Below are 25,022 nucleotides of genomic sequence, written 5' to 3' on the forward strand. Positions count from 1 at the left end.
CTTGTATATACGTCAAAGTCATTAACAGATCTGCCACTCGACAGTAAAGAAACGAGCATCAAAAACATGGAAAAGGTGTAATAACAGCAGGTAAGAGCGCAAAAGGGATCTTCGATGAATGTGAAGGACCAAGGTATACTGGCAATAGGCAGGGTGTCAGCTCAAAGTCCAAAACTCTACGACTCATATCCTCAAACTGTAGCTGATGTTATAGGAGCAATTCATCCCTTGTGTAGCCTCCCTAATGTAAGGGTCTAATTTCAGCATAGTGTATGATAGGAACTATCGAAATGGCTCGTCCAGCTGTGTAGAGGTGGAGGTAGCAAACGGTGCGGCCTGTGAGGTCGTAGAAAATGCTGCCGTAGCAAATGGGATCGTTACGCGGGTGCGGGCCTAGAGTACCTTCCCGGGGTGCGGGTATGTCTTGAAAGAAAGCAATAGGCTTGTTGGCGCAATGGACATCGGTCTTCACAGGAGCAACATCAGCGGGTGAAGGTGTAGGAACAAATGTCTCAGCTGATAGGAAGATCAATAGGTGCAGGTACTGGGTCAAGTACAAGGGGTGTAATGTCCGGTATACCAAAAGAAATAGGGTTATAATCAAGCAAGGGTGCAGGATCAGCAGGTGCAACATTAAGCTGTCCCACAGAGGTGCAGAAGCTAGCTCAGGGGCAGTCTCTGGGTCGTGTAACGGTGTGGTGCCTCGAGCAAGTGACAGTGCAGTAGTCATAACGGCATCGTCGTCTGTGTCAGTAGTAGAAAGTTGTAATCTGGCCGTCTATAAGGCTGTAAATGTCACAGACTCAAAGGAGTCTGAAATCGAGTGTAATCTAGGCGCAGAGGATAGCCTGATAACAGAGGTCTCAAATGTGAAATTTGTAATAACGTTCTCGTCTAACTTTCCGTCACCATGGATGTCATCAGGAGGACCATCAATAGTCATGTCAATGTCATTGACTATTCGTCGAGTAGCCACCCTTTGGAAGGAAAGGTCCACGTGAGGCGTATTGTCAAGGATCGGAGCCATGGTGTGTTCACTATCGGAATGACCAGTGATGAAGTGGTCATGGACCGGAACAAGAGTAACAGGAGGATTCTTGTCAGAGAAGCCTTCAGCAAGGGTAAATCATCCCCAAAATCTGGTAGCGTGGACTGTTGTAAGTCGTCCTTGCCCTTGGTCAGCATATTAGGATCACTCTCAGTGTCTGACGTAAATATCTCCGGCGCAAGTGCAGTCTCATTATTTGTGGCGGCGGCCATAGGGTCATCAATGTTTGACAACCCGCTTTTTGATCAAGGCGACATGTGTATCGGTACATGGTAGTCATAGTATGTATTTCCATAGTAATAACTATCAGTTAGCATATGCAAACAGTTTCCACATATGCACGTTTATCAATAATCAGCAATTAAGCATGTATGTGATAACAACGTAAGTAAGTAATCATCCTAGTTCTCCCCCAGACTATCCGTCTCTCAGACTAACCCTTGGTCTCTAAGGCTAACTTCCTGGTCTCTAAGACCAACTTCCCCAGTCTCTAGGACTAAATCCCTGGTCTCTAAGACCAAACCTCCCAGTCTCTAAGACTAAATTTTTTTCCCCAGCCCCTAAGATTGAACCCCTCAGTCTCTAAGACTGAACCTCCCTAGCCTCTAAGGCTGAACTCCCTCAGTCTCTAAGACTGAACCTCCCCAACCTCTAAGGCTGAATTACAAACATAAATTTTGAAGTGCGTATTTGTGTCTTTTGTTTGTAAAAATGTTTGTTCCCTGGATCTGGACGTTTTGTGCATGCAATCAAAACATGTTGTGAAAAGCATTTTCGTGAGATCCCTAATGATCGTAGTCTAGACTCGAGAAAGAATCCTGGTTCGCTACGATCGAGGCTCTGATACCAAGCTGTCACACCCTGACTTTTGCGGAAGCGTGGTTATTGGGTGTGACTTTCTTAATATCATTGCATTCAATCATAACATCAACTATATGATAAAACCAAAAGATTTTTATCCATTAATAAAGTTTAGAAAATACCACAATACCATTGTCTTCAAAACATTGACGCCAATTAGTTACAAACCATAACATGTTCAAATGAGTTCCCATGGCCTCAACAAAAGACTTTTAGTAATCTTGAGTTTAGAAACATGTATCTCGTCTAGGAATAGGATACATCTTTTAAACTCTACAACCACGGATGACATCCTTTTTTTAACACGCAGCTTGTAGACACATGCATACACCTGCCAGATCCATTTAGCTCCCTGAAATACATGTAGTTTGAAAAATCAACAAAGGTTGAGCGAGTTCATGTGTTCATTTGTGTGTATGTATGTAAGTCCCTGGTATGTAGCATTAAGGAAATAGAGATCACCAATGGTTTGCAAGGCCATTGATACGTGTGAAGTGATGCAGGAAGACTCAAACCTAGCAGATTTCGTACCGGGCTTCCGGCTGGAAGACATAGTCACCACATGGCCCATTCTGCGGACTCACGGATAGGGCTCGCTACACTCGAATAGATCTATCACTGATGTCCCTCGGTCCTACAACGAGGATTGATGGCCTTAAGTTTCCGCCTACCCACTCACATGATCTATGTAGTATGCCCTCCTTAAGCTAACCATAATGTGACACCTATGCCTCTGCAACCATCAAACAAACACCAAATTAATGAAATATTGTGTTTCATACTTGGGATTTGTAAAAATATGCGTATCGTTTGCACGTATCAATTCTTGTTCGATTTCAAGCTAACCATACTGTGACACCTAAAATGAACTTATTTGATCAATAGAGACTAAAAGCGTCAAAAGTGCATAAGTTTGCATTTTCGCGCATATCTTACGTCCTGAATATATCCGGATATCCAAAAATTTATGTAATCATTAAAATATTTTATTTTAGTGATTGGCATGATAAAATTCCATTCGTCGCGTAGTTTGGATCGTTTTTGCGTTCATTACAATTTCCGTCGTAATTAACCGAACAACGCAACCATACGACCAAACGAACCGACATCCGAGATGTTTTTGAGCATATTTTAAGTTCCCTGTACTTTAAATTTATTTTAGAGCCTTGAAATGGCGTTAACGGGGCTTAAAAGTGAAAAAAATCAAGTTTTACAAGTGTAGGCACCATTTTTGAAATTTCTGACCAGATTCAATGAACCTAGTCCAATTTTGAAGTGTTAATGGTTTTAACTCATGGTTTTGCAAAACCATCGGCTGGTATTTAATGGTTTTTATATACTATGGACTCATATCAGGGGCTCCCATGGTTTTAGAAAACCATGGGCACACATGTAAGGTCCAGATCAAAGCTCGGTTTTTGATGAACGATCTTAACGGTTCTATGAAATCTATATAAACCCCACCCCCTTTGCTCTCAAACTCACATTTGATTTGATTTTCATTCTCTAAGTTGAAGTCTTGCACTTCATACCTGAGAATAAATTGGATCAAACCTCCTTGGACCTTTTGTAAGTCCTCTTTCGTTCTTTGATGCATTTTTAGCGTGAAAGTCAAACTTTGTTTGACTTTCTGCATTGACCAGTTTAAGGTCAATACGAAGTTCGTTTGAACTTCATAACGTGAGCGTAATCACGATGGTTTTAGTCTCTTATGACTATACCTACTGATTACCACGTTATCTAGGCATGGTGGCGAGTCGTAGTTTCGGCCAAAATGCGTATTATTGCGTATTTTGTAACCAAACTACTTTTAGGTATCAAAACCGTTTGTTTTGATACCAAACTTGTTTTCTAACTTCGTTAAACATGTTTTAACATGTTTAGCTCGTCACTTTAGGTTTAGTGCTTATGTAGAATCGTAAGTTAAGCGGTCTAAACAACCGCATAGACTTTCGAACTAGACCCGTTTGGTCGATCATTAGGATCCAACCAAACATGTTTAGTGACCATAGTTGTATAGGGAATAACCTTCCAAGGTTATACCTTATGATCACTTCGTTTAGTTAGTGGTATGATAGGTAATTTATATGCCTTAGGAAAATTACCAAAATGCCCTTTTTTGCGCATAAATTCATTTTAAGCATATGTAACCTAAATTTTGACATATAAACTGATTAGGTAACATTATTAGACATGTTAAGGCATATAATACTTGTCATAGGACTAGTTAGGCATTCCGAACGCGTTTTACGCGAACGACGCGTTAAAGTAGCGTAAGCTATCTTAACGAGTCGTAATGGGTCGTGAGCACTTAGCATAGGTTTCGTTTTAGTATGTAGGCTTTGTTAAACCATATTGCATGAGTTCTTACACTCATTTGGTTTACGAACCCTCATGCTACCCGATCCTCCGATTAGGTCCGTTTATTAACATAGTTACCTATATTAGGTGCCGTTTGATTCTGTGATCCCTCTAGCTTTGCTTGGTTGTTGTTCAAGACTTCTAAGCACCCTCAAGTGAGTACATAGTCCCTTTTTTTACGGTTTTCAAACGTTTTGGGGTAAAACACATGTGCCTACTTGTAGGGGTGCAAACGAGCCGAGCCGAGTCCGAGCTCGACCAGGCTCGAGCTCGAGCTCGAGCTCGTTTAACATATGAAAGCTCGAGCTCGGCTCGATTCGAGCTCTATTTCTAAAGCTCGAGCTCGGCTCAAAGTTAATTTTTCAAGCTCGAGCTTGGCTCGGGCTCGACTCGTTTAGTATTTATTAATTAATTTATATTAATTATAATTATTATTATACTTATAATAGTTATTTTTTATATTTATATAAACGGTAATTATTATTATATAAATATATGTTAAATATTTTAATAAAAAATATATAAACAGAAAGCTTGATTAGGCTCGCGAGCCGGCTCGAGCTCGATAAGCAAAGCTCGGGTTCGGGCTCGTTTACTAAACGAGCTTGTTTTTAGGCTCGGGCTCGAGCTCGAGCTCGTTTAAGCTCGGCTCGTTCGAGCTTTTTTTTGAGTCGAGCTCGAGTAGCTCGCGAGTAGCTCGGCTCGTTTGCACCCCTACCTACTTGTTACTTTCATGCTTTCCATGTTTTCATATCATATACTTGCTATGTTCATTAGTACACTATTAGTACATGATTTCATTATGTTTTGCTATGTATGTTCACTTAACATGCTAGCCCATTGTTTTACATTTTGAACTGTTTGAACCATTTGTAACCTCTGATTTATGAGAACCATTTGTAACCACTCAATGATGTGAACCATTTGTAACCATTCGATGTATGGGAACCATTTGTAATCATGGGATGTATGAGAACCATTTGTAATCGTTGGATGTATGTGAACCATTTGTAATCATTTGATTGATATGAACCATTTGTAACCATTTGACATATGTGAACCATTTGTAACTGTCTGAACCGTTGGGTTAGGGAAGTGATTAGGTAACGGGGCGGGTGTAATGTGTTAAAAGCATGGTGGATACGCCGCTAGTACTTCCTATATATAAGTGCTTTTAACACATTATATATCGTTGCGTTAACTAGATCACTTGGGTAAACGATTTTGAAACGATGTCACACAATGATGTTTTCTGAATAATATAAATCATACGAGTTTTGTTAACGAGTTTTTACGATATGTTTTACAATTTGATTTCATAAAACAAATGTTTTGGAGTTAAGAATCATGGCTACGAGATTTTATAAATCATAACCAACTTGATTTGAGTTGGTTAATTATGTCGCAATACTATATTTTTCAAAATAAGGTTTTTTAATAAGTATTGCAACATGTAAAACGAGCCTTGAATCTGACACTCACATAAAACCTATGTACTCACCTGCATTTTTATGCTGACGTATTTTCACATGTGTTTCAGGTACCATAGTTGATGATGTTTGATGATGATATTTGTGTACGCTCACATAGGAAAGGGCGAGGCCTTAGTGACTTAATAACAATGGAAGTTTATTTGTTCCTATTTTATTTCTAATTCCAATGTAATGTAATACATTTAATTCAATAAAACGAAACTGTTTAATCCATGGTTGTGAAACAATAATTCTGTTACAACACTCCCCGACATTTCCGCCACGTTTTGTTGTTTTACGTGGTCGGGGTGTGACACATACCATGTATAAAAATGTCCGTAATAATAGTAATATGTATTTCACCCCCGAAGTTGTAAAACTGAAAACAGTAAAGAGAAAAGGGGGGGACATGAACTCACAGTATTGCGTCTTCAGTCTGTGTAACCCAAGTCTCCTCCGCAAACACGACTACCTACAGTGTACTAACGTCTATTAGACGAGCGGGTCGTGCCTTGTCTTAGTATTGATTAGTGCCTTTGAGTTACGTTTTAGAATGTTTTCAACATTTTTGTAATAACACTTCTCAAGTGTTGTTATTCGCATTTCCTTCCCAAGGATGGGAGTATTTTATACTTGTATTCGTATTCTTGTGTTCGTATAACTTGCCAGGTATTGGCGTCGTATTCCGGTGTATTATTCTAAATAAAGATACGTCAATATATTCCCAATATATAATTCCAAAACACTTATATTTCCAAGTCCCACTTTAGAAAATATATAATAACTTATTTTGTCCCAAAAATAATGTATCGTCCAGAAAGTATATATTTTCCCAAAATCATATATATTCTATATGCTAAGAAAATATATTTTTTTTAACCTCCCAAAAATAATATATTTTCTCTTTGTCGAAAATATGATATGCTTGGTAATATGTACAAAATCATATTTTTACTTCTTTCATTTCCAAAATAGTATTTACCAAAAATGTATTGTAACGGTGTCTTCCGGAATATTTCATAAGTTACGTTTTCGCGTTCGGTTTCACAGTGACAAGTGTGTAACTTACATATTTATTCCTTGTAATTTTTGGTATTATTTTGGAGTTGTAATTGTCATGGTAAATTGGTAAATTATATTATTTTTCCCTAAAATAATATAACTATTCCACAAAATAACAAGTATTCACAGAAGCGTATTAGTATGAAATATATACTCTAAATATATATTTATCCGCTTTTATTTAAGAAAAGCAACCTCCGATACTTTGAATTTCGTAACAAAACTTATGGCGAAGTTTATTTGAAAGACAATGTTTAAAACATATTTGTAAACATTCGTTAGAAAGAAATTTCTAAGTGTTGGAATTTTTAGGAAATTTCACCAGAGTTTCCTTTGTAAATGGAGGCGTCCATGCTAATAGGCATATCATTTTCTTTTCAAAATAATCACAATAATCATCAACAATTATCCTTTAAACAACTTTACATCACCAAGAGCTAAAACCATATGCGTTACATATTAATCATGAACTTGATATATCACAAAAACGCGTAGTAACTTGGTAAAACTTTTAGTGGACTTAGTTACCTTCCAAAGCGAAATTATTTCTTTAAAAATCATTTTCTTACAAAAGTTTAGTGTTTACAACTTGTAAACAATTTTTACAAAAATAAAGCTTTTGAACTCTTCTTGTAAATAAAAGGTTTTTACACTTATTTCATTTCCAAAAATGTGTAAGTGTATGTAAAAGTCATAATCTTTTAAAAATCGATTTTTAAACTTGGTTTATTTAGAAAAAAACCTTTTGTTAAACTTGGATCTACATGATCCTCAACTTACTTGTTTAATTATAGTTCAAGAAAAATCATTTTCTTTCAAATTCAAGTTTAACTAGAAAGTAGTTATTTCATGTAACGCATAATCACTTTCCAATCTTGTTAAATCATGTTTCTAAACATTATTTAACAAGATCCATATGGTGATTAACACCACATAACCAAGAATCAATAAGAACCCAATCAATACATTCATAACAACATCCTACTACATCATTTCATCATGTAATCTTTATGTAAAGCTTTATGTTCATCTTCTTAGTTCTTGTTCTTTAGTGTTTTAAACATACTTATCATACTACAACTTTTAACCATAAAAACAAGATGAACAAGAGTTTAACAAGAACTTACTACTAGCACAAAGGCTAGGGAAGATCTCTAGTGCAAAGATGAAGAAAATGGTGGTGAAAAGCAAGTGAAAGATGCTCCTTGATGATCTACAACTCCAAGCTCTCTTAGTCCTCCTTCTACCACTTGAATGTAACTTAAAATGGATGAAGATGGTGTTGATATGGTGGAGGTGGTGGCGGTTATAGTGAGGCTGAGAGAAGGAGAGAGGAGAGTGAGAAAGTGGTGAAGATATGGAATGATGACGATCTCAAGTGAATCCCTTAGGCCATACTTATAATCTCTTCCACTCAAGATTATATCCAAGAAATCAAGCAACAATCAAATAAAATATGGACTTAAATCTTTGAAGTATGGTGGGGATTTTTGTGGGTTATGGGAGCCGTATGCTAAGGGGGTAAGGGAGTGGGTTTCTTTGCAACTTCAAGTGGTGATATGTAATGGATGGAATGGTAGTTTACTTGCAAATCTTTCCATATAATCTTCATACCATGCTTCATATCTCTAGCCCATACCCAAATCTTTCACAAATCCAAGCAAAATCAAGGGGTGGGGCCCCCTTGATTTCGGTCATGATGATGGGGGAGGGGGTAGATTGTAAATTTTTTATGGTAGATGGTAAACATGAGTTAAAATCCAAGTATATACTTATATATATTAGTTAGTTGATATTTAGTGGGTGTTAAGGTGTTCGGGAATCATGACTAGCCAAGAAATAATTAAACAATGTATTTGGCAAAATTTTAGTGTTCCGGGTATCATCTGGTTGTTCGGTTAGATACCATTTCGTTAAAGTGTTTAATTATTCCGCAAAGTGTCTTTTATATATATTTTTGTAACACTTTTAATTCCCGGCACTTAGGAAAGCATACAGGTCCATTCTGCCATATTTTTGGCACATTACTAGTATACTAAATGCTGAATTCTTGCTGAAAATGCAGAATTCTGCACTTAAAGTGTGTTTTAGGCACTTCCCGGCACTTAAATTATCACCTAGTGACACAGTTTTATGGTTCTCACTTCCCTACACTCCATACTAGTGTAGTACCCTGTCTCTGCCTCATATTGGCCTTAAAAACACAGTCTGTCCATGTGCTGGCATTGTCAGCATGTTTCTTAATTATTCGTTCAGTGTGCTAACTGTGCTTTGTGCATCAAGAATGTCACTAAAGTTTGTATGTAATGAATGGAGTGACATTATGAAATGTGATGCATATGTATGTATGATACAAAAAAAATCATAAAGCAGTTTAATTTGTCAGTTGTAATCAAGCACAGTCATTGAGCACATAATTAAGATTAATTAATTATACGGTACCAATAATTGTGAGGGTTGTCACACTTTTTCACTTGTTAAGTCTCACTGGGACTCACATGCACCCCACATTATTATTATGTGTGCACCCACAATAATATTGTGATTTGCCTGCTCATCTCAATTCCTCCTAACTCGTGTCAAATGGTTCTTCAAACTTAAATGTCAAACAGAGGTTGTCAAGGTAATAAAAACACAGGAATCCAAAGACTATGGCATACTAACAATGCACCATGATATTTTCCGCTTTGGCAGCCAACACGCTCTCAGCGTCCGCACCTCACAGTTTTAAAACGCGTCATAATATTAGTAAGTAATTCATGCAATCATGCTATAGTGACGAGTGTGTGTTCGTATGTTGTGTCATAAGCAATTGTGTACTAATCATGTAATGTATGGAACAAGTGAGAAAGACGAACCTTGCAATCTGGAGCTGAGTGTCATGGTCATATTCACGTGTTCAGATCTGTTCGGTTATAGTCTGGTTTTACAAAAACGTTTTAAAACCAGGTTCACTATAACTAGTGGCTCTGATACCAAACTGTCACACCCCCAAAATACCATGCGCGGAAACCCCGCGAGACGTGTGACGTACCAGGATCTAGCCACCAATCACATTGAACTTATAACAAGATCTTTAAATAAAAGCTTTCATTGATTAACACAAACTATTACAAAACATTAAATGTAGTTCATCTTGTACATCAGAAGCATAAATCATTGGTAAGTATTTCATAAACCACATGTAAACCATTAGACTTGTATTTGCGTTTCCAGATATCTCGACCCATGACCACTCCAGCATCCCAGACAGCAAGTCCCACATCCTCACAAATCAATAACCTGCGAGCATGCACACACGTGTATCAGACAACGCTGGTGAGTTCATAGTTTTGTGAATACGTTAGTTACCAAGTGATTAGTTAATCCATTGAATTTAAATCCGAAAGTAATGTTGATAATATCTCGATACTGAACAAGACGGCTCCTGATGTATGTTTTGCTCGTTCCCCAGTGCTCCTATCAAAACACTGGGCCCGACTAGGTCATTAGTTCACAACCGTCCTCCCCGGTACGGTGTGAGGGTGCCAAGCCTAAGTAGCGCTACCAACTAATACCCAGTTACCTCCCCGGTAACAAAAGATGGGACTTAAGAATGATAGGGTGAGAATATTATTCAACATCCCAGTTTTACCCAAAAGACTTATCCCTCCCGGGATACCCACTGACTGTCCCAACACCGGGACGCATGCTCAAAAGTAGTGAACTCACCTTAGATTTGCTCAGTAAGATATGCTACGTTATTCACAGTTTAGTCAATCAAATCCTAATAAGATTACCAATAAAAATCAGTTTCACCATCACATAATTCCACATAGTCATTCACGTAATCTAGCAATCACATCTGTTTACATATGTATTACGTTTCATGTACAATTCACATAAGCAACAACATTTTGGTCGCACACTCTACTGTGCGACTTCATAACCGATCTTTCAAGTTCACGTGTTTGACCCAAAAACATGTATATCATTTAAAGGTGTGCAAGTTCAACATTGTGTGGCCTATTATCTCCGGCTCATCTTCAAAAGTGTGTGATCCGAGTTTTAAGTGTGAGTTCCCAACTCAAGTGCGCGACTCGAGTGAGGGTGTGTGACCTAAGCAATATGCAGCCCACAACACTATGTGGTCCAACTACCGTATTCGGCCCAAGCGAGTCATACTATGCGGCCCAACCTTGGTGTGCGACCAGCATAGAGATGTGCGGTCCACTTTATATTGTGCGACTGTGAATGTGGTTAATCATGCCCGCAAATCATGGTATTAGTTACATTATTTCCTTTGTGCCATTTTATCAAATGCTTCTCATAATTCGCATTACCCTCATCCCTAACAGTTTCATCTTTTATCAATATACATTACCACCATTTGTATTGACTTTCCATGATCAAAATTTATTATCAATCAGCCATACATGACACGATCCAGTCCATACATATTACACATCGTTAATCTATACACCTAGCACATCAATTATTATTATCATGATAACTAATCGAATTATAATCCTGCTTGTAGCATAGATCATCGATCATCAGCATCAATCCACGTATTCTTCATATTAAACATTAACCATGTATATATACAAATGACCCTAGGTTTTCAATATCGGGATCGAATCACCTAGTCAGATTCATCCACTCACTGTTTCAACATGATCATCAATCCTTACATGAATCCTAAATCTTATACTAACATCATCACAGTTCCCGGTTTCGTGATTAATTATCCTAGCCGATTCTTCATAGTTTTCTTATTAGCACACCATGTTAATTAACTAACAACACTCCTTTATTCATTCAACATGAAACAATATATAAACAACTCAAAGTCACACTCTGATCGCACCTATTACTAGTGTTTATCCAGATTATACTCACACATGCACGACATAACATCACACCAAAAGTCCAAATCACAATCGATGCATTTACCCATCAAGAAAGTACACAACAGTTTACAATAGTAGACTAACCGAGATACACGATGCAAACTGGATTGCTTGCGGCAAGATGAGGAGACTTCGAGAGAGAGGAGATGGGCTGCCACCGATCGATAGAGGGAATTAGGGTTGTCGCCTTGTGTGTGTGTCGAGAATATGGGTGTCGTGCACAAGATTGTGTGCGTGAAATACCCACATGTTGGATTGGGCTCGGTTTTAGAGCTTGAGGAGTGTTGGGCCTATAAAACCTAAACAAAGAAATAAGTGTACAACTCATTATAATAATCATTCTAGAGCTCTCGGTCCAATAGCATTTGATACAATTTTGCTTTAGTCAATCATGTTGGCACCATTTAGTCATAGATCATCACGTGAAGGTTAGTTGTCAACTTTTGTTTTGGCGGCTCCATAGTCAACTCAAGAACTCATCAGTTGTATTAATTCATTGTTTGCATGTGAATAATAGTTAATGGTAGCACATGTGAGAATCATAACATTCAAGCGGCCCAATAAGACTTTATTGCTTGAAATCATTGTCAGGTCCATGCTTCGAGTAAATGTTACTACTAAACATCTAACCACTCACTTATCAGTCCAAGTCCAAATATAATAACTATTTCAATCATTCCCATATCGCACTCATGTTACGACACAAAACGAATCGTGGCAGCAAGTTATACATAGAAAAGAAGCTTGAGATTTCGGGTTGTGATACGCTGGTTCTCGCAATAAAGGGTGGTATATATATATATATTATATATATATATATATATATATATATATATATAATATATATATATATATAAAGTGTATTGTACAATTGGGCTTAATGTATATTGCGTACGCTCTAAATATATAACATACGAATTTTGTACTTACAACATGAGATTTTTTTGGTAGAGGTAAAATCGCATGGTGATTAAAAAACAAAATTGCATGTTATACATTCACAGCGCATGCAATGTACGTTAAGCCCAATTGTACGTTAACCAATCCCTACATATATATATATATATATATAGGATTAGAATCATGTGAGAAGTAGTAGGCTAATTGAGAAACTTGAGAAGAATTCTGAATCACGCATTTTCCCTAAGAAAAAAAGGCAAAAAAATATTAAAAAAAAAAGCAATTTTTTTTTTAAATAGAAGCTTCTTCTATTAGGTTCTTTTATAGGGATTTATAAAAATGTGTATATTTTTAATCTTTTAACTATACATAAAATAAAATTAATTAGAAACTACCTGAGGATAAAGGTCATCTTCAAACAAAATTAACAATTGATTAAAATGACGAAATCATAGGAAGTAAATCGATGAAAACACAATAACCTTTTTTAAGTATGCGTAAGTGTTATGTAACTTTTTTTCCCTAAAAGTCGCATTGTATTAGGCTAAAGGGTGTGGGGAGCATGATTAGGTCATTAATTGCCATGTAGGACCATTAATAAATTGCTACACCATCCCCTTGCTTCATCCACCATGGTTGGCATGGATTAAACCATGGCAACCATGAGCCTCCTTTCCTTTTTTAATATTTCTTTTTCCTTTTTTACAAATAAATTAAAATAAAAGAATAGTGGTTTGGGTCATGACCATACCCATAGGGTAGTGGTTTTGAATGATAAATTAAAAGCAAGTGACATGGCGCTGATGTGGAGGATCATGGAGTCCATAAGGATTATGACCACACCCTATAGCCTTAGAAGGTATATCTATATATATTCTATTTCTAGTAGTAAGAGAAACAAACAGCCCTAATAATTTTAGCGTGTTCATTCAACAAAAGATATACACACATACATAACCAGTGGCAGAACTAGAAAGAAAATTCAGGGGCATCCCAAAAAACTTTTACCTAGACCTCTTCTTGAGAATTCAAGAGTTTTGTGCGACTAGTAAAAATGGGCCCTTAAATTCTTGTTTTTACATTCTAAAGTGCATATGCTAATTATCATTTTTTTTTATTAATGAGTGTACCACACACACGAGAACATTATCATTTTTTCTTATAAAACCTTAAATGTTATTTATAAGTTTTATAAATAATATTTAGTTTGTAATAAAAATATCTTCACAACAAAAAGAACCGAAAACTCATTGTCCTTCAATATTTATTAAAGCATGTACATGTAGTCTTATATGACTTTTTAATATTTGAAATTCTAGCTATGCTTTAGAATAAATCGTATCTAAGTTCTTTTTCTTTAATTTCATATAATTGGAATTGAAAAACTTTTTTATTCGTGTATATCCATAGAACCATATAGATAAAACATTTATATTTTCTTCATTTTATATAATATTTCTTTACATTTAAACAAAAAATACAATATATTAAATCATATATTTAAAAAGAACTATTTTAACGTTTTTTCTTGTATTATTTTCACTCTTAACCGTTTAATTGTTCAAAAAGTAACCGTCGTACACATATGATTGGATGCTAAATAACACTTTTAAAATAGTTTCTACAATTTTTAAATAAAATATGGTTTGTATTTGATCATAAATAAAGAAAGTAAAAATAAAACATATAAATGATTTGCAAAAGTAAAAATAAATCAAATAAGTAATTTGCAATTATATTAAATAAATGAATGTTTAAAATAAATAAAGTAAAGGTTGTTGTTTCGAGAAAAAGTTAATTGAAGTTTTAACTAATGTGATGTACTTTTGCCTTTTATATTCATTAGATCACAACATCGAGATATTATATTAAAAAAAATAGAACTTCGTCTTCTCCGGTGTGCCGCTGCAAAACTCTCAAGTTTATCTCACCGGAGATTTTTGTTTCCATCTGTCAAATTTAATTTCATCTTATTCTCAGTTACATTTAGGGGTATCCTAGCCTTTGATTAGGGGTATCCCCAATAAATAAAACAGAGATTAAATAGAAGATTGCACTATGTCAAGAAAGTTCAGGGGTATCCCGAGCTACCTCTCGGCACCACATAGGTCCGCCCCTGTACATAACTGTTATATATATAAAAAGATATCATATTTCTTTCCATCTTGCCTTTTATTAAATTTGTACATGAAGAATATGTATTTGCATCTATGTAGTTTATAAACATGTACACAGAAATTCAAAAGCATTGTTACACAATTTCCTATCTCAATTTATTTCTATTGTACACAATACTACACTTTTCACATCTCTTTATTTCTTTAATCACATTTGACTATTCACATTTCCATCTATATCAAAGACCGTTTGTCGTAGCCAATGCATCCCATTATCCCAACAATCTTCATACACTTATAAATGCCACTGGATCCAGGAATTTAGTTTACATCGTCAAAATCTGTTCCCAAACACGTATATATCCAACTCTATATGCCTTCAAATTTTGATGTTTATCTTTCAAATAAAAAAATAGTGTAAAAGAAAGGTATAATGTCTCTATCTCCAAATTCTTATTTTCCTAAAAATGAGGGTGTCTTTTTGTTCAAAAATCAAGATAAGGTAATGAGGGGATACTTGCAAACAAGCCCTCCAAATCCCATTCTCCCATTTTCAAGTTTTTGAAGAGATGCTGGAATGGTCTTCAAGGTAACTTCGTTAAACTTTTCGAGGAATTTTACGCGAACCCGCATATCAGCAGAAGCTGTTCATCCTCCTTCATTGCTCTTATCCCTAAGATAAAAGATCCCCTAATGCCATCCGATTTCCGTCCCATCAGCCTTATAGGCTGTATTAACAAAGTCATCTCCAAAGTATTAGTCAACAGGCTGAAAAAGGTAATTGGGCGGCTTATCTCTGAGGAACAAACAGCGTTCTTGAAAGGCAGGAACATCACCGACGGTCCGCTCATGTTGAACGAAATCTGTGCTTGGCTGAAAAAATCGAGGAAGACTGCCATGATTTTCAAGGTCGATATTCACAAAGCATACGACTCGTTGTGTTGGGGTTTTTTGAACGCGATAATGGCACAAATGGGATTCCCATCGAGATGGCGGGAGTGGATCATGGCAACTCTTAAATCAGCTCGTGCGTCTGTCCTCATAAATGGGTCGCCTACAATGGAGTTCGAATGTTCACGAGGCCTTAGGCAAGGTGACCCACTCTCCCCGTTTCTGTTCATAATTGCTATGGAAGCTATTTCTGGGATTATGAAGAGAGCATTGGTGGATGGCATATTTCATGGAGTTAAGTGTAATAATACGGGAATGACACTCTCACACTTCTTGTACGCGGATGATGTTGTGTTCTTGGGAGAATGGTCGGAGACAAACGCAGCCAACCTTCGACGTATTCTGAGATGTTTTTACCTATCGTCAGGCCTTCAAGTGAATTTTACTAAAAGTAGGGTGTATGGGGTTGGTGTACCAGAAGAGGAACTGGAAGCTTTAGCAAACACACTCCGTTGTAGACAAGGATCATTTCCATTTAAATATCTCGGGCTTTATGTTGGTGCAAATATGAATCTTGTGAAACATTGGAGGCCAGTCATCGACATCTTTAAAAATAGATTGTCAATCTGGAAAGCTAAGAAGTTGTCGTACGGCGGGAGGATCACGTTACTGAAATCGGTGCTAAGTTCGCTTCCCACCTATTTTTTCTCGTTGTATAAAGCACCGATTCAAGTGTTGGATCAGTTAGAAAGGATGCGACGAATCTTTTTCTGGGGTGGTACGGAAGAAGTCTCTAAGATGAGCTGGATGGCTTGGGAAAGTGTGGTTGCACCAACTAAGTATGGGGGATTGGGGTTTGGGTCTTTACGGGACGCTAATCTTTCGATGCTTGCGAAATGGTGGTGGAGATTCAAGACAGAGCCGGGAAATATGTGGAGGAAAGTAGTATGGGCCATCCATAGTAACTCAAGGGATTGGAATACTATACCGGTTAAGTTATCATGTGCAGGTCCGTGGAAACAAATTCACAGTATCGCTCCAATTCTGAGGAATAAAGGCGTCGACATAGGAAGGAATTTAATAGGTGTGGTTCACGAAGGTACGGACATTGCGTTCTGGGTAGACACCTGGTGTGGGACAGAGCCGTTTTTCACAAAGTTCCCAGCCCTCTTTCAAGTAGAGAAAGAAAAATGGTGTTCAGTAGCAGATCGATTGCAAAGCGGGGTTAACGGGGTTGTCTGGAGATGGGAGTGGAGGCGGCATTTGCTGGATGGAGAAGAAACCTCGCAATTTCAGCAACTAACGTCAATGCTAGTAGGCGTCTCGGCTGGGGTCGGTCGAGACAGTTGGCAGTGGAAGTTGGACTCCTCCCTTCTTTTCACTGTCGCTAGTGTTAAACATATTCTTCAATGTCATAATCGGTCAGCTCAAAACTATGTTGTGGAATGGAACAACTGGATACCGAAGAAGGTGGGTATTGTCGCTTGGAGAGCGGAAAAGGAAAGGCTTCCGACAAAGGACGCATTGGCTAAGCGAGGTATCACGGTCCAGTCTTCGGAATGTATTATTTGCAGAAATTACCCGGAAACTAGTGAGCATCTGTTGGTCTCGTGTGAATATGCTCAAATCGTCTGGCAGATTATTTTTCAGTGGTGCAAATCCCACCCTATCATAACTTTCAGCTTAAAGGATATACTTGAGTCGCATAAACAGTTTGGTGGATCAAGAAAGAAAAAGAAAACCTTTCATGCTGTTTGCCAAATAACCATATGGAGTCTTTGGAATATGAGAAATGAGCTAATGTTCTCAGGGAAATCAACTTCTGTAACCAACTTAGTTGAGGAGATTAAGAGCAAAAGCTTCCTTTGGATAAAGAATCGGTCCAAAAACTCGGAGTTGACTTGGGACCAATGGCGGGTTTTCGATGTATTTTAATTAGTATTTGTATTGGGATATCGGTGGTATAATTGGTGTATGTAATTTTGGTGCTAGCCGCTGGCTAGGTTTTAATAAAATATTTTGTTGGCCGTTCAAAAAAAAAAATATCCCTACTAAAGTGGTGGTTAAAATTGGTTGATTTCTTATCAACTATGTAATTAGTAGGATTAGCATTAACATCTCCATCCATTACCCCACTCCCAAGGTTAATATTGTCATTTTCCATTCCCATCATGTATGGTACTTCTAGAATACCACAATCAATGTATCCCCCCATACCAACATCTCCTATGCATGGGGAAACATTAAACAAACTTGATGCACCGTTTGTTTCACGGTTGGTGTTATTTTGAAGGAGTGGTGGCAATAAACCAAAGTGGTCATGACTTTTCATAAGCATAGAATTATTATGCATGGATGATGATGATGTTGTTGTGGTTGTGGTTGATGTCAATGATGATTCCATGCACATGGCCGTAAGGTCATGATCATGCATGGTTATGAACATAGCGGCTCCCATGATATCTCTACTTGGATCAGAGGATGTTTCGTCTGTGCTATTGTCTGGTGAGCTTTTAGAGACGTTGTTGCTGACTTTCAATCTTTTCTTTATCGTCGAGTTCCAAAAGTTCTTTATCTCGTTATCTGTCCTTCCTGGAAGACGAGATGCTATTTGAGACCACCTGAATTTTTGTAAATAGTAAGTAATGCGCCATCCATCATAGATCGTTATAGTTTTTCGAGCAAAACACATGAACATAATTGTGCTTAAATACAACTTTGTAGTTCATCATATAAATATAAAAAAACTTCCCTTTGAAATCTAATATAAGCTCACTAGAAACATTTAAGTGGATAAAAAGAACAATATATCCTTTAAATTATCTGTGGTTGTTACTTGGATTAACTTCTCTAAATAGTCTCTTTAATCTGGTTGGGTTTACTATATGATATATGTCTAAGAGTACGATAGAGTAACACAGAACAAGAGAAACACATACAACTTCTAGGGTTATTTTAGTTTCTATATTTCTATATGTGGTCCAGTCCCTTTGCCTAATGACATATATAACTTCAAGGGTTCGATTTGACTATTCAGTCGTTAACAATTTAATTAATAAACCTACCCAACATTTGTCGTTTCTTACACATGACTCTTCAAATTGTGGCGTTAGATTAGTTAAAAAGAATATTATAATTTAAGATTTAATTATGACCTTTTCCTTTCATAAGATATTATATCAAATAAAAAGAAAATAACTCTAGGGTTTTCTATTTTCTTAAGCAAAACATGTTGTAAAGTTATATATAATTTTTAATAAAGGTTGGAAAAGTAAATGATGATAACTTGTCCTGTCGCTACTAAACCAATATATCAAATCATTTAACATGCATTTTTTTGTTGTATAAAAACATACGAATATATCAAATCATTTACCATTATATTCTTTTTACTTCATATTGATTTAGAGTACATGTCATGCAAGAGATTGCATTTGAAGATATATTACCAAAAAACCATGCTTCATGAACATAGAAGAACCAAGGTCTAAACAGATATTTACAACAGACAGCAAAACATTAAATTTTACGGTATCATCTGGTCGCACCTCACTCAGACCAAGACCCATATGCGTTCCACTCTTCTTTTAGATATTTTTTAGTTTGACTAACGATCAGCATATTAATATTGCAAACCTATGTACTTTACGATTTCAAAGATATATGTATGAATGAAAATAATATTATTATATATTTGCGTGTTTGTTTAGTTGATATACTTGTTAACAATTTAATTTTTAACAGTCATAATTCTTTTGTATATCCATCATATAATTTTATTTGATCATACTAACATCAAGAAGCTTAAGAATTATTTAAATACATGTAGTTTATCCTCCCAAACACCATCGGAGGCCACACGTATCTTAAATGGTAGCGTCGTTCCAAAGGGCTGCATTGGAGAGAAGTGTCCCTTGGTGTGATGCGCGCATACAAGGGCGAAAGTTGTGAGAGAGAAGAATTGAAGTGGAGGGATGAGATAATGTGATGCCCGTAAAAGGAGAGATTAAGAAGAAGAAAATGCCCGAATACTTGGATAGTATTAGGTGTACAACTTGTACTTTGTGCGCAACACATAAATTGGCGACAAGTTTCGCCTTATAACGACTGTTTTTGGACAGAAAATGTGTCATCAATGTGCCTTTCACCTTTGTGTAAAAACATCTAAAAATTATATGTTACGTACCATAAAAACAAAGGGAGGTGTGGGGGGGGGGGGGGGAGGGGGGGAGGACTCACCTGTTGCCAAGAATCGAATGCAAATGAATAATAAGTTGTTCTTCTTGAGGCGAAAACGCGCCACGCTTGAGATCAGGTCTCAAGTAATTGATCCAACGAAGACGGCAACTCTTTCCACACCGTAGCAGGCCGGCATTCCTTGCGATATCAGTCCAACACCCTTGACCATTCCTTAACATGTAATTCATCAATTTCTCATCTTCTTCAGGTGACCATAGCCCCTTTCTAAGCTTCATATTCGCAGTAGTATTCTTACCCACCTTTTCTCCCCCAATCTGTTCCGGCTTTCTCATCGAAAAGAATTTCTTTTTAACAAAAGATTGAAGTTGGTTTTTCTTGTAAATGGGAGACTTGGCATTGATTGAGGTCACATAGTACATATATGCTATTCTAGAGAGAGAGAGAGAGAGAGAGAGATGGGTGGTCGTCTTGTTTTTAACTCAAACTTGTCTTTTTCGATGCATTTTTCTTCACTCACAAGGTAATCATCATATGTATATGAGAATTCATACAAAACATTTTGCTTCCACTTCACATAATGATCATCTCTCTCTCTCTCACACACACACATTCTCTTTCTATGGGCCTAGTGAGGTCCCCCTCCAATCCGTTTTCTACTCTATCTATCAATTAACAACGGCCCACAAACATCACTGTCATCATCACCATTGCCACTTCGAGAAGCCAACCCCCCCCCCCCCCCTCACACACACACACACTAAGTATCAACACGTGTAATGGTGAGAGAGGGAGTACAGAAGCACACTTTGTGCATACAATGATGTGACAACTATGCAACATTTGTAGAAACTTACCGTTGCCTTTAGGGGAGTAGTTAGAGATTACGTGAAAATAAGATAGTAACATGATAAAGCATGTCTATGTTTTGAGGTAAACCGCTTCCAAAGCAAAATAACTGTCGGCAGCTAATGTTTTTATCCCTTTACAATCATATACATCATTGAAGATGAGTGATGCTAACTACACTACATTTATAATAACAACCAATCTTTAACTACTGTTTATGAGTTTCCCAAAAACACTCTTTGTCGGTCTTTTGTTTCTTTATTAATTTATTACGATCTGACAAGAACATTTTTTCTGAACGACAAGCCAACCACCGTGACACCGGACGGCTGTGGCCAAGGTCGACTACTCGACCGCCGCCAGCCCCTTGGCTCTCCCAGATGCGCGAAACCGGGCCTCCTTAACTAGATTGTTATATACATCCATAGTATAAGACTCGAAATAACATTGTCACATGTGTTCACCCAAAAACAAGAAAGACCCTTCCCCGAAATGATCAGTGGTCCATTCATGATGAGGCTGGACCTTTGCACCTGCCAGAACGTACCTCAACATATAAATTTGTTTCAATAATAACATGTTTGATGTAAATTTTCAACTTTAATTAGTAATCCACGTAATCATTTATTTTTACATGGCGGCAAGAAGCATACTCATTTTCTATTCATTCGTGATTCGTCTTATACAAATGAGCGAACCCTCAAGCGTGTAGCTTCTGTTTTCGAGTGTGGAAGACTACGAAGAGGTCAAGTTTTCCTGTGTGCACTACAAGAAACGGGTAACTTTAGCGGCGCCATTGCACTGCGTTGCCGCTATTGGTGTCGCTTGCTACCTGTTTCTTGTAGTGGTGTGATGTTGTAGAGTTAATTTACCATCAACAGATTGTGCTAAGCGAGTTGCTAAGTTATATCAACGTTAAAAAAATATGAATGTTGTGAAGGTTTGGTTTCATATCTTTTTTTTAACGGCCAACGAATCCTCCAAATGGGCTACTGGCGAAATTCACCACATCGGGATACACTCGCCTTCCGAACCGGGGAAAACCCCCACCTAGGGCCGAAGCCCGTGAACACTCGCCCGAAGGCACGACAGTGCGGTGAGGTAAAACCCGCTCAGTTCAAGGATCGAACTAGCGATCGCCGCCTACTCGCCTAGTCTCCCATCATCACCAGGTGCCGCAGAAACTAAATGCTAGGGGTAGGAATTGAACTTGGGTCACTTGAAACACAAGGTCTCTCCCTTACCACTCCACCACTAGCTCATTGGCTTGGTTTCATATTCGTTTTAGTGCTGATCAGTTTGAAAACACATATTTAACACTGAATGGATGATGTGGGTTACCATTTTACGTCCTTTTATTGGCAAGTTAATGGGTGGTGAGGAGGGGAGTTGGGGAATGGGTACGAGCATAGTTCTCAATAGCGATCGTAGCGATCGTTATAGTGCGCTACGTAGTGTATAGGTATAGTGTCATTATTAGGGTTGTAAATGCATAGCGAGAGTAGCGATAACAGTTTAATTTTGTTAATTTTTTAATATAAATAGCAATTAAATATAGCTATAAAATAGCTAGATTTTAGGTTTTTGTTCAATATATATGTAAAATAGCATATATATCAGGGTATTTTGATATAATATGCATATAAATTTTTTTTTAAATTTGTTTCTAGTTTATCGCTATTTATAAAATAGTCGCCCACTATTTATCGTTATTCGCTATGTAGTATATAGGTAACTTATCGCTATTTGTCGCTCTTCGCCATTAACAACTATGGGTACGAGCATAAGGATTGTTGAACGTTGTGATACATCTTGTGTGGTTATCATTCTCTATACGCTACTGCATAAATGGTGTGACGTACTCACGTGCCAATAAGAAAATTCTCATAAGCACGTAACACTTAGGCCGGAGGGTATGGGAGGGCGCCACCTCGCCACCTCACCACCGATAGCGCCCCCGGGGCGCCACCAGCCATACCGACAGAATTAAAGGGGGGCACCATGGGTTATTCGTCAGCATGGTAACGAGCAAGAATTGGCACGATCGAGGGTGTTTGGTCAAAAGTTACCGTTGAACGGTAACATTTCATTTAAAAAAATTAATTTCAAGTTTTATTAATTACACCTATAAATATCCCACTTTTTTCCATAATTTTCATCCCTTCTACCTCAATCTTTATACAAAATCTTTACACTTTTTTTATATAATCAAACAATGTTTCCCAAGAACCAAAACCCGTGGGATCCGACCCATCCGTTTTGGCAAAGTGCGCCAAACAACGAGCAAGAAGACCATTATCGAATAGACCAGCGTACGGGTGAGCTTGGATATTATCCGATGCCACCTAGCACCCGAAAATAATCTCGATGAGAGAAAGAACTAAAAATGGAAAAACAAATCCAGAAAGACATGGAATTTCTCGCAAAAGACTTTTCACATCTAGCGGAGGAGGACCGAGTCATTTTGGAGGCTCGTAAGGCACACATTCGGGCGGAGTTTTTATTTTCTAGTACCTTATTTTTTAACTTTGCATTTTTTAGGACTTTGTAATGTTTTTCTTTTTTTAATGAAATTATGTTTTTTTAATTTTCTAGTTATTAAATTTGGCACTTAATTAAAAAATAAAATATATAAATAAAAAAATAATTAGGTAATGATGACGAGGGTTTTATCCCACACCCTGCAAGTTAAGGGAATGGGCCTTAAAGCCCCCTGTCTGACGTGGCACTGACGTGACGTGATAAAGCCCTATGGGCTTTATCCCACACCCTCCAGCCTTAACACAAGGATTCCAGTGACGGTGTAACACACCGAAAACAGATTTAGTAATTAAACCACGTAAATAACAATGAACGGGTAAAATACCGTTAGTGGTAAAAATTAACCCAGTGAATATTAGAATTTCAATAAATAAACCTAATATTAAATAAGAGGTGAAAGAAAGATTTTGAGAAAATAAAGGTTTACAAGAGGCCCGAGTTAACGGGACTTAAAATAAAACGGGTTATTATCTCCCTGAACCCACTAAGTTAACTAGAAAGATATTTAACCTGGTCAATAAGAGAAAATATTGTTGGAAATAAGTAGGTTGAAGCCTACTTAATAACTAACCAAATATGAGAGACCAAAGTGGGATAACCTGGAAGTTTAATTATTAAATGAAAATCTAAACAAAACACACACACTAAGTGTATGTTCTGGATCGATCAGGAGAAGGCTCCAAGGAGCCAAAACCCTAGTTCATCAAATAACATCAAAATGAAGGGCTATTTGGGGCTCAAATTCATGAATGAACGTGAATTAACGATCACCCAAGCCAGGGGATCATAAGGTATGTTGAAATTTGATGTTTGATGAAGTGGTTTAATTTTGATGAACATCATGAGTAGAGATTTATGTATGAATCGTAGAGTCTATGGCTGAATTGGTGATGTATACTTGCTTAGGAACAAAATCCTAAGTGAAAATTATAAATATGTTGCTATGATTTAAGAGTTTAGATGATTTACCACATTTAGATAAGTGGGTTTTAGTAATATTATGAAATTGATGATATAAACATGTTTAGAATCATCAAACATGACGGTGATAAGAAAGTGTTTGAATAATCTATGAATTCGAGTATATGATCTTACTTGTCATAAGATGGGTGTTTGTATAATATAAAGAAATTGATGTTAAAATCATTTTATAAATGCATGAAATCATGTTACCTACTAGTTAGTGTGTAAATTTGATTTCGTTAAGTAATCGGATGAAATGCCTAAGTGAGTCCGATGAACCAATTGCGCATTTGTATATGTTAATAAGTCATTTGACTTTTTAAAAGTCAAACTGATCAATGATAAGGTGGAATAGTCATGATTGATAAGGACTAATCTAAGCATCTTACGGATTATAATGATAGTTTTACGCTAGACAAGTTATGTGGAAGCTTGGGAAGGAAGCGGGTCAAATGAATCAAGTATGAAGGAAAAGCGTATTTTGGATGCAAGGTAAGTAAAGCTTACACCCTTTTTCGTATAATACTTATTTATTTTATAAGTTATGAATATGAGGTAATATTCGAAATATGGGGTTCCAACGCGAAATGATACGATTCAGAACAAGTGAAAATGATGAAAACCATGTTTAACGGTAAAAGGGGGCGAAACGGTAAATTGGTCATGAAATGACATACATATAATGAGTTTAGAATGGCTACCCTATAAAGTAAGCCAAAATTAATAATAAGGGTAAAACGGTAATTTAGCCACGTGTAGACGGATAAAGGTTGAAGTTTAATGACACTATATGGCGTAAGCCATGTTAGGTTGATTGCGTAAGAAACATATTTAAAAATATGACCATATGGTGAAAATATGTAATGGG

The 25,022-nt window shown here is 37.0% G+C and overlaps 1 protein-coding gene across 1 annotated transcript; it reads right to left on the bottom strand.

Annotated features, from left to right (window-relative positions):
* Nucleotides 1–17,603: 17,603 nt before the first annotated feature.
* On the bottom strand, nt 17,604–20,360 carry LOC110927690 (transcription factor MYB83). Its single transcript, XM_022171163.2, has 2 exons — nt 19,844–20,360; nt 17,604–18,225 (listed from the first exon to the last, which is right to left on the bottom strand). The coding sequence occupies exons 1-2, from the start codon at nt 20,221–20,223 to the stop codon at nt 17,604–17,606; spliced, it is 1,002 nt and encodes a 333-aa protein (XP_022026855.2). The 5' UTR covers nt 20,224–20,360.
* Between the last annotated feature and the right edge of the window lie 4,662 nt (nt 20,361–25,022).

This window comes from Helianthus annuus, chromosome 1 (genome assembly GCF_002127325.2).
Source record: "Helianthus annuus cultivar XRQ/B chromosome 1, HanXRQr2.0-SUNRISE, whole genome shotgun sequence".
Classification (NCBI taxonomy): Eukaryota; Viridiplantae; Streptophyta; class Magnoliopsida; order Asterales; family Asteraceae; genus Helianthus; species Helianthus annuus.